The following is an 11,842-nucleotide window of genomic DNA, read 5'->3' on the forward strand; positions in this document are numbered from 1 at the left end:
TTAAATGATTATATGAATTTGAATATAATTAAAAATAAAATATGTATAAATTTTTTAAAAAATAATAATAAAATCAATTGCAAAATAATTCTAATATTCTTCAATTGCAATGTCCAATAAATTTTTTATTGTAAAGTAAATTTTGAAAGTTGAAGAATTAAGTAAAATAATTATAATAAATTTTATTCTTTTAATGTGTATTATTTATACTTTCAATATTTTAATCATAATTTTATAAATATTTGATTTAAAGATGAAAAGGTATATTTTTTAATTGAGTTTTTAATTTGTATTAGTTTAATAAATATTAACCAAGTGGTTCCTTGGTTATTATTTCTAATTTTTATTTCTCAAATTTTTGATAATGATACCAAATCTCTTGAAATTCATAAAAAAAAAACCCATATGCATTTGCAAACTCTTCTTTGTTAAAGCCAGCACCATCCATGAACGAGAAGTTTCTTTGAAGATACCACAAATCCTACCACTTACAGCATGCGTTCAGAAATCGACTCCATCTCAAAAGCAGAATTATTTATTGCTTGGCTTCCAGTTGAGTACATGAGAAAGGCGTCACAGCATACAGTAAGTATAGATCAAATAGGAAACGAAACCCCACCACTCAAAGAATAATATACAAGACATCTATGACGAAGTTGAAGTTACGGGATCTATACATACAAACAGTTTCGATCATTGATACCTTGCTCTCGCTCTCCTGTTATATTTGCAGGCCCAGCGGGGGAAAAAAAATTAGGCAGTGTCTTGGAGTTGTCTAAGCTGCTGCTAAATGAGTCCCAGATTGGTAAGGAGCATCTCCAGAGTTTTACGACCCCATTGCATGTCTTTACGCAAAGCATCATTATCATTTGGCTGTGAATCAATTGGCTGTTGTTCTTCAGCCACCGGAGGCTCATGCTCTAGCTCATTGTGATGCTCTGCCTTTAGCTTCCCATTGGAGCTCAGCTCAGTTAACTCTTCCGGTAGTGTGGAACTTTCAGGTTCTTGCTTCTCGTCCAACTGGACAAATATTGGGAAGGAAAGAAAAAATAAAAGAAAAGAAAAGAAAGAAAAGGATGGCTATAACAGCATCTGCAATGAAACATGTGAAAATCTTTCTTTCTGCTTTCGGAGAATTATATATGGCCCATAATCAGTGACGTTGGGTAAACATGATTGTACACGGGCAACCAGGGACTTGATTGCTGAAAGAAAAGAAAAGAAAAGGATGGCTATAACAGTATCTGCAATGAAACATGTGAAAATCTTTCTGCTTTTGGAGAATTATATATGGCCCATAATCAGTGACATTGGGTAAACATGATTGTACACGGGCAACCAGGGACTTGATTGCTGAGGATAAAACTTGGTTTTGTTCCCTAGAGCAGTAGGTTTTAAGTCATGTTGTACACAATACTTAAAACAATTCCATATAACAACAATGACAACACCACAACAACACAACAACAAAACCAAGCCAAGTCTGGGTCGGCTACATGAATCATTTTCTGCCAATTTATGCCATCATGGACATTTTCTTTTGACAAATTCAACATTATTAAACCCTTACTCGTTATCTCATTCTAAGTTATTTTAAGACAATTCCTACCCTTTCTATCGCCCTTTACATTAACTCACTTGCACTTTAACAATTCCATATGCTATTTTAAAGACATGGGAGTGAGAATTTCTTCTATCCTGCTATATTGAAAACTACAATATTCCTATTTTCATATGCTCCACTCAATGATAAAAGGAAATATTGGATCTGTATCTCTTCTATATATGCACACACGCATTGATCTTGTTACCATTTACTCCACTTCATGCTTACCCAGATGCACTGGTTTAGTGTTCAGAAGGTGAAATAGCTGGCCCTTGTTCTATGTACCATCTCACAATGCTTCTCCAAATAGAAAAATAGGTTTGAGAAGAGGCAAGCTAAAACCCATTTGTTTTAGCAATATGGAGTCTCCTAGCCCTGAATGAGCATATACTGAGTATTCCGCATAACAGAGAGAGAGAGAGAGAGAGAGAGAGAGAGAGAGAGAAATTGTCACCTTTTGCCCATGGCGACCTTTAAATTCATCAGCTCTAATCGAAGCATCAATGGAAATGCTTTTCTCATCTTTATCTGCGTTTTCTTCATCTGCTGGTGCCATTGATAACAGAGTCAAGCCAGGTACCAGAACAGGGCCACCTTCCACGTTTTCTTCGGCAGCTGTGCTTGCCTCAGTATTGACAGTTGTTGCCATGCCATTATTTCCAGGAATGTTCTCAGGTTCCACCTTTGGATAAGTACCGCTCCCTGTATCACTCATTTTTTTGTTCACATTTTCCAAGGGCTCCTGCTTCTGGTAATTGGTATTCTCTGCAACTATAGCCATTGGTTTTTCTTGTGAGTGAGTAATTTGCTCTGGAACAGTTTGTTCTTTGCTTGCCTCTGTCATTGGCTTATCTGATGGTGAAATATTGCCATCAACAATAGCAAATTCCCCCTGGAAACGAGTCACATTCTTGGCAACAATTGACGCCTCTGAGTCAAATTTGGATTCCTCATTTGCATTAGGAACTGGTTCTTCCTCTATGACCCTCTGAAATTCATCATTTTCCCAATGTTCGATGATGGTGATTGTGTTCTTTGTTTCCCAGGTCTGAAGGATTCGATTGGGACCAGGCTGCCAAATGATCTCCTCAGTGCTTCCCTTCAGTATAAACTTGAACTGGATTGATTTTCCAATAGGTATATCCTATTTAAAACACAAACAAATCAAAATTTGTCTTTGAACAAAAACAAACAATCATTTCTCCATACGCAGTTTTCCTTCTCACCATCTCCAGAGTCCACAAATGTCCATCAGACCAGTCCAAGGGAACAGCAATTGATGGGTCCCACAAGCCAAACATAGGATCATCCCCTACAATGAAAAATCGCTCACCAAACAAGCATTCTTTCTGTAACTTGAATCTGACATGAACAGTATGTGATTGATCTGGACACAAGGATAAATAGCATTCAGCCCAATACACATTCAAGAAACAGAAAAAAAAAAATTAATGCACGGTACGAGCTTACATAAATCTTGAGTCTGAGTTTCTGCAGCGTCTAGGCAGGCCTGCATCAGAAACATCATAGAAAATCAAAGTCTCTCAAAAGACACAACGCAGAACAAGACATTTTCTCATCCTATTTTGCAGTATAATGTGCTAAATTTATACTGTTTGCCCAACATTTTGGAAGCACTTTTCTTGCTTCCAATACATGAGAATCAGAGAAGTATTTGTTTTCATAAACAATAAAGACACAAAAAAATTAACAAATCTTATTGCAAACAGTCGAACCTCAACGTGCTGTGGGAATCCAAGCTTTCATTTCTTTCCCCATTTTTTTTTCCCCGGGAAACAAGAAGAAAAGCCAGGAGAATCGACAAAACAAAGAAGTTACCTGGGGGTTGAGGAAAAGAGAAGAAGAAGATGTTGAAACCGGGTGGATCGGCCTGCGCCTCAAAGATACAAGATACTGCGAGAATCGAACATTAAGCATCCATCTGTGAGTACCCAAAAATCGAACTTCTGGTCTACTGAGCAAGTCTCTGGGACAAGACAAGCATCCGTCTCCATTCTTGTGGGCAAAAACCCTGGCATATGAACTGGCGAGGGCTTTCATCACTCTTCCCACCACTACAATTAACCACTTCAGTTGCTTCTTTTCTTTGAGACAGGGTGAAAGCGAGGGGGAAAAGAAGGAGATGATTCAAGAAAAGAAGCAGTTGAATTTGTTTTGTTTTGTTTTGTTTTGTTTTTGTGATGAGGGTGTTTTTATTATAGGATTGCAGTGGCCATCAATTATTAGTTTACTATCATTGAGAGTTGTAGGACAAAATGGGGAAATAATCTTCAATTCCGATGCAGGTGGGTTTATGACACGTGTCACCTGGCGTTGAATCTCGGCCACTTCCCAACCCGAAAGCCTCAGCCAACCATAATCTTGTGCATTTCAAGGAAGGGTGCAGAGGCATGGTCCCCTGCCCCCATTTAAGAGGGGCATCCAAAATTATAATAAGTATGGTAAAGTTAAATTTATGAATCATACAATAAAATTGTGAGAAATGACAGTTAAATAAGGATTAATGTCAAAAATGAAGTATCGAAAAAATCAATTTGGTTTGCATGTTTAGAGATCTGTTTTATAAGTCTTATATCTTTTAAGAAAATTAATAGAAATGTTTAGGTAAAAGAAGAGAGACTTGTATATGGTATAATACGTATGATAAGAGGAATGGTAGAGACAAAATGAAACTTGATGATAAATAAATCAATATTACTAGTAGATTTCAATGTTTTGGATTTATTATGCAAACTAAAAGATAATTTGAAGAAGATGAGGGGCTTAAAGTCAAAGCATGTTAGGTAAAATAGAAAAGTACTTTGAGCATGTTATGTGAATGTAGAATACCTTTAATTTTGAAGGGGAATTTTATAGAACAATTGTAAGGCTAGTTATATTATATGAATCAGAATGTTGGCAACTAAGAAACAACATATCCAAAGAGTAAATGTAACGATCCAAAATTTCATACCATTTTTAAAAAAATAAATACTATAAAATCATAAGACTTTGAAAATCTACTATAATATCTCGATCCCAAAGTGGGCACCGAGGAATTCCTGTTCATAAGATAATACACCTATGCAACGGAAAACATAAAGTTATATAACCATACTTACAATACCAAAATTCAGTATTTTCCCAAAACATACATACATACATATATATACATATCTCTGCTGTAACGACCTACTTATTTTACCATTTTTTTCCCATAATATCCAAAATAATAGTCCTGGCAATTGATAATCCATCTGGACCCACGATACCAGGGGAACACGTGAAACACAACACTAACTCCTAAGCAGCAGGAAACGTAAATTCACATACATATTAAGTTATTCAACTAATACAATACCAGAGTTTACTACATTCATCATATGAATACACACAATCCAAAATAACCAAAAAGATTCCTAGGGTCGCTACCCAAAAATCCGTCCGACCCTAGCAAAATACTTACCCTTTAAATAGGGTAGAACAGTTGAAGACTATCACTACGGAACTTTATTCGCTCTCCTATCTGGGGCTCCCGAAATGTTTATTTAATTGGGTTGAGACATCTCTCAGTAAGGGAAAACAAACTAATACCAGTATGTGGCAATATGAGTACGTGTTATATATATAATAGTACATAAACACACTTAATAGAACTATCTATGTCATATCTGGGAAAAACATATATAATCATAATATGGTAGAATATACTGAATTTCCATAAACATAATTCATCTCATATATTAATACGTAGAAAACATCATGGATGGTTAATTGGCTGGTGTCATGTCTTACCCCCACATGAGTGGGTTGTGCGGTCCGAAGGCGGGACACGATAATGACTGATCAACCACTACCAAATAAAAAGTAAAAGTTTGTAAGTACGTTGGGTTTGCCTCTACTGGTCCGTATACCAGGGGCGTCAACACTGCAATAAACCACATCGACTGCCATTCTCCCACTGTCCTATACGACAAGCGGTAGCACTAACATATCATGATTGTGATCATATAGCTACAGTATCGTGCTCGTGAAAGCCTAAACTAAACCAATTAGGTTATGATAACATATAACATATTTCCTAATAGTGATACATGACTATTTCATAATAATAATTGTGAAGTTAATATCATCATATCATTTTGCATAACATAACATGAAAACCTTCAACCCTTATGTCGACATTTTGTGTTTTATAAATCTCGACTTGTACGCCGATATTACATATCATATAAAATCATCGGCTCGTACGCCAACATATCATGTAAAAGCCTCAGCCCGTACGCCGACATATCAAATAAAACCCTCAGCTCGTACGTCGATATATCATGTAAAATCCTCGGCTCGTACGCCGATATATCGTATAAAAACCTCTGTATCATTTTAATATTTTTTTGGAAGCAGTGAACCATACTTATTGTAAACATAATATTCCACGGTAAATTTTACTCATGTCACACTAAATAGGTATTATTCATATTTAAACCATATCATTATTTACAGTAGTATTTCCCAAACATAATACTACAATATACTTTTTTTCCTGAAATTAAATGCTGTAAAATTATGTATATATATTTCCATGGAAAAACAACTGACTTAGTTTATCCCCTTACCGACTTCTGAAAAAGCCCCCTATAATATCTAGTCTTACACCCATAGAGTTCCCCATTCAACCCCCTGAAAACAATATTTTCTAGAACAAAATTTTAGTATTTCCTCGACTACTACATTTCTTACAACTATAGGCAAGTCAAATACCAAATAAAAAGCCTTACCCTAAATTTGGGATGGAGTCCAAACTAGCCCCACCAACGATTCACTCTAACAGACTTAAAGAGAACTTCCCCAAGAGTTTCGTGGCGGTTTCAAATCGTCGATCCGGCGAAGAATGGAACCATAATCTTAGAGAGAAGGAAGAGAAATTGAAGAGGAGAGAGAAAATCTAATTTTTTTGAATAATCTGCGTTGAAATCCGAGTCTAGGGCTATTTATACACTGACCTTAGTCGACGAGACACGTCACTTCGTCGACGAGGTCTAGAAGGAAGTTTGTCAACAAATGCTTACTTCTCGTCGACGAAATTCAAAACTGAAACATAGCCTCTTGGTATCTTCTCGTCGATGAGACACGTGTCCCCGTAGACAAACCCCTAAAGTGCTCTCGTCGACGAACTCCCTGTGTTCGTCGATGAAACCTTGTTTAAATTCCTTATTTTCTCTCTTCCTCCTATTATTAAATTACGATAATTATTCGGGTCTCTACATTCTCCCCTCCTTATAAAAATTTCGTCCTCAAAATTTACTATCTGTACGATTCACCATCCTCTAAAGAAAACAGCCTATTTATTTTATTACTTACCTGCACTTATGGCGGAGGAATACCGTGGTTATATATAACGTTCTGGGAGATTAGATATACAAAACAAAACTCTCCCAAAACCAAAATACTATTTACTAACTAAACTAATACATACACTGACTAACCTGCAAAAGAAACATTTCATCATTACTTACACTTTTCTGGTTACAATTGAGCTCCACTGAATAATTGTTGATATTTCTACCTTATCTGTTCCTTGAACTCCCAAGATGCTTCTTCTATTGCATGATTTCTCCACAAGACTTTCACTAAAGGAATCTTCTTATTACATAATTCTTGTTCCTTCCTGTCCAAAATCTGTACTTGTACCTTCTCACAAACTAGTGAATCACTAAACTCTAACTCACCATAACTGATCACATAAGAAGGGTCTGAGACGTATTTTCTTAACATGGAAACATGAAATATGTTGTGTATCCTGGACAACACAGGTGGTAAAGCTAACCTGTAGGCAACCGGCCCCACTTTCTTTAGAATCTCAAATGGTCTAATAAACTTAGGGCTAAGTTTACCTTTCTTCTCAAATCTCATAACTTCTTTTAACGGAGTTATTTTTAAAAACACATGGTTACCAATATCAAACTCCAATTTCTTATGACAATTATCGACATAACTTTTCTGTCGGTTCTAAGCTGCACTAATTCTATTCATGATGAGCCAAACCTTATCATATGCTTGCTGTATTAACTCTAGCCCCACAACTCGCCGCTCACCCATCTCATCCCAATATAAAGGAGAACGACATCTCCTACCATAGAGTGCCTCAAATGGTGCCATGTCAATGTTGGTCTGATAACTGTTATTATACGCAAACTCCACCAGTGACATAAATTGGGTCCAACTACCCCCAAAATCCAGCACACACGCTCAGAGCATATCTTCTAATATTTGTATCGTCCTCTCAGTCTACCAGTCTGAATGAGGATGAAAATTCGTGCTAAAAGATAACTGAGACCCTAGAGCCCCCAGCAAGCTCCTCAAAAAACGTGACATGAAACGTGGGTCCTGATCTGATACTATGGATACTGGCACTCTGTGAGAACGGACTATCTCTTGAATATAAATCTCTGCCAAGTGGTTAAGGGAGTAGCCGATCTTGATAGGAAGGAAATGGGTGGCATTATTCAAATGGTCTACAATCACCCAGATTGCATTCTAGCCATACAATGCTGATAGCAACCCTGAAACAAAATTCATAAATATGTGATCCCATTTCCATTCTGGGATAAAAAGTGGCTACAACTGGCCTGCCGGCCTCTGGTGCTCAGCTTTTACCTTCTGGCACGTCAAACACTGTGCTACATACTCAATAATCTCCTTCTTCATACCACTCCACCAATACGACTCTCGCAAATTCCTATACATTTTTGTGCTGCCAGGATGAACTGTGTACGAACATTTGTGAGCCTCCTCTAAGATGGTCTTCCTAATATCAATATCGGCAGGAATACATAATCTGGAAAGCTTCATCATCTGTAATACAGAATTCCTCTCCCTGACCATTCTGCACTCCGATCAATACCTCCGCTAATTCTGGATTGTCTTTCTAAGCAGCAATAATCCTTTCCTGCAGAATAGGCTACACCACTAAATTGGCAATACATGCCTGAGGCCCACCCTCAACCAATTCTATACTGAGTCTTTCCAGATCCATCATGATCGGATACTGAATCTCCATAACTGTCAACGTTGGTCCCATAAATTTCCTGCTCAATGCATCAACTACCATGTTTGCTTTCCTTGGGTAGTAATTGATAATACAGTCAAAATCTTTAATGAGCTCCAACCACCTTCTCTGCCTCATGTTGAGTTCTTTCTGGGTGAAAAAGTACTTTAAACTCTTATGGTTCGAGAAGATTTCACATCGCTCGCCATACAGGTAATGCCTCCAAATCTTCAATTCATGAACTACTGCAGCCAACTCAAGATCATGGGTAGGGTAATTCTTTTCATATTCTTTCAACTTCCTGGGAGCATACGCTTCCACTCTACCATGCTGCATTAATACACAAACAAGTCCCTTCAAGGACGTATCATTGTAGATAACATAACTCTCACCCCCTGACGGGATGATCAGCACTGGTGCCTTGACAAGCCTTTGCTTCAATTCCTAAAAACTCTGCTCACAGCTATCATCCCATTCAAATATGACATTCTTCCTAGTTAGTCGTGTTAGGGCCCTGATAATGCTGAGAATCCTTCAACAAAACAACGGTAATACCCAGCTAACCCCAAGAAACTCTTGATCTCCTGGACATTCCTCAGTTTAGCTCAATTCACTATCGCATCAATCTTACTAGGATCCACATAAATTCCATCCCTTGAGATGACGTGCCCTAAAAACACAACCTTCTCGAGCCAAAATTCACATTTTCAGAACTTGGCATATAACTTCTTTTCCCTGAACATCTGTAAAACCTGCCTCAAGTGCATCTCATGCTCCTCATAGCTCCTTGAATAGACTAGTACATCATCAATAAAAATAACAACAAACTGGTCTAAATATTGGTGGAAGACTCTATTCATCAAGTCTATAAATACAGTAGGAGCATTTGTCAGAACAAACGGCGTAACGAGAAATTCATAATGCCCATATCTAGTCCTGAAAGCTGTCTTCGAGACGTCTTTCGCTTTCACTTTCACCTGATGATAGCCTGATCTGACGTCAATCTTAGAATACACCTGTGTACCCTGGAGCTGGTCAAATAAGTCATCTATATGGGGTGGAGGATACTTGTTCTTGATTGTCACTTTATTAATTTCCCTATAATCTATACACATCCTCATGGTCCCGTCTTTCTTCTTTACAAATAGAACTGGAGCTCCCCACAGAGATACACTAGGCCGTATAAAACCCTTATCGAGTAAATCTTGCAACTAATTCTTTAATTCTTCCAATTCTGCTGGCGCCATTCAGTAGGGTGCTTTAGCGATTGGCGCTGTACCTAGAAGTAGATCAATAGTAAAATCTATCTCTCGATCAGGTGCCAAGCCTGGTAACTCATCTAGAAAAACATCCGTAAATTCATTTACTATTGGCGTACTAGTGAGCTTTAATTCATTCCCTATCATTTACTTCACAAATGCCACGAATCCCTGACAACCACTTAGGAGTAGTCACCTTGCCTGAATAACTGAAACTAGTTAGGGCGGGGATTGCACTCGCGACCCTATAAATCTAAATTCTAGTTTCCCCGGAGGTTTGAATATTACTTCTTTCAAACGACAGTCTATGCTGGCGTAATTGGCTGCCAACAAGTCCATACCGAATATTATATCGAACCCATGCATGTCTAGCACTAACAGATCGACAGACAAAATTTTCTATTGACTTTTTGAGTTCGATCCCTATTTTGATGCTGACAAAGCACATGTTTCTTATGTGTGTATTTAGAATGTGAACAAGTCCATTTATTTAACACACATATAAGGAATGGTGATGGAAGCTTGTAGGATTTAAAGACTATACGATCAAGCGCATTCCATGAAGTCAAAAGAGCAAAAAGATGAAGAAGACGTTTATCTGTTGTAATTGCATTTAATTTCTATATCTTGGTCTATAATAATGCATACATCTGCATGATGTGTTTGAATGCTCATAATGACCGTAGATAGACCTTAGGGACCAGCACATCTCACCAAAAATCTTTTTCCAAATAGACTAAAATCATACAAAGTTTTTGGAATAGCTTTAGGGTTAAAATCAAGGCTAAATGAAGTTTACAAAAATTTTGGTCAACTAACACCGGATTTTTTTGGTGTTTTCAAAAGGACCTAAAAATGACCTTAGGACACTCACTCATGCATACGCATGCTTGGTAATTTGAAATAGGGTGATCGTTGGCTGAAATAGGATCGAAATGCACTAAGTGTGCACTCTCGGTCGACCGAATTTCCCTGTACAAAATTGCCCGGTAGATCGAACTGGTGCTTAGTCAACAAGTTGACCATAGCCCGGTCGACCGAACTCATGCAGTTCATTTGTCCTCAGTCGACCGAACTCCCCAAGGGTTAACTTTATTGACCTCCTGGTCAATCGAGTGATTTTTGAATTCCACTAACCTGGTCGGCTGAGTTCCAATGTGTGGGAACCCAATAGTCTGGTAGACCGAGCAGTTTAGCTCAAAATGACCCTGGTCGACCGAACCTCGCAAATATGGGAAAATCGCCCTCGGACATACTTGTACGGTCGAACGAATAGGCAGTTCATTTTTTGCCCAATCGACCGAACCCCAAGAACTTGTGTAACATCCTTAAAATTTTCATCATTTTTTTTATATAATAATAAATTACTCCAATATTTGAATATAATGAACACCCCTACGTAGCGGAAAACATAAATCACATAATATATATATATATATACACAATACCAGAATTCAATATTCTCAACCATATCTACATAATACATCACTCTCTCCAGTGTCAACTATCCCAAAAATACAAAACCATATACAAAAACTTACCTTATAATTAGAGTGATCAAGTAAACCCCCTATCCGTGAGCCTGATCTACTCGCCTAACTGGCTCACCTGAAAAATGTTAAAGTAATGAGGTGAGTCGACGCTCAGTAAGTGAAAATATGCTATTATTAGTGTGTGGCGACTGAGTCATAAAATTATAGTAATAGTTTTTAAAAACTGCATGATCTGGAAAATCTATAAAACATATGTATAATAGCTTAAAACATTTGTATCATCTGAGCTTTCTATCATTCATACTGGTATAATATACTATATACAACAAAACTGTAACACTGTATACATATACATAACTGTGCTCTTTTCCTGAGACTCTGTATGTCATGATTTAACCCCTCATGACAGGGTTGTACAGCCTATAGGCGGGACTTA

General features: G+C 37.5%; 1 protein-coding gene across 1 annotated transcript; it reads right to left on the reverse strand.

Annotated features, from left to right (window-relative positions):
- Positions 1-517: 517 nt before the first annotated feature.
- On the reverse strand, positions 518-3,834 carry LOC131168023 (uncharacterized). Its single transcript, XM_058127171.1, has 5 exons — positions 3,446-3,834; positions 3,077-3,116; positions 2,833-2,993; positions 2,061-2,750; positions 518-1,020 (listed from the first exon to the last, which is right to left on the reverse strand). The coding sequence occupies exons 1-5, from the start codon at positions 3,665-3,667 to the stop codon at positions 787-789; spliced, it is 1,347 nt and encodes a 448-aa protein (XP_057983154.1). The 5' UTR covers positions 3,668-3,834; the 3' UTR covers positions 518-786.
- Positions 3,835-11,842: the final 8,008 nt, after the last annotated feature.

The sequence above is a fragment of the Malania oleifera genome, chromosome 11, assembly GCF_029873635.1.
Source record: "Malania oleifera isolate guangnan ecotype guangnan chromosome 11, ASM2987363v1, whole genome shotgun sequence".
Taxonomy (NCBI): Eukaryota; Viridiplantae; Streptophyta; class Magnoliopsida; order Santalales; family Ximeniaceae; genus Malania; species Malania oleifera.

Bases quoted from the DNA above. Each gene is read 5' to 3' on its own strand.
- LOC131168023 (XM_058127171.1), bottom strand. From the start codon at position 3,667: ATGAAAGCCCTCGCCAGTTCATATGCCAGGGTTTTTGCCCACAAGAAT. The intron at 2,994-3,076 runs GTAAGCTCGTAC...CCTTGTGTCCAG, and splicing joins AACTCAGACTCAAGATTTAT to ATCAATCACATACTGTTCAT. The intron at 2,751-2,832 runs GTGAGAAGGAAA...TGTTTTAAATAG, and splicing joins ATTTGTGGACTCTGGAGATG to GATATACCTATTGGAAAATC.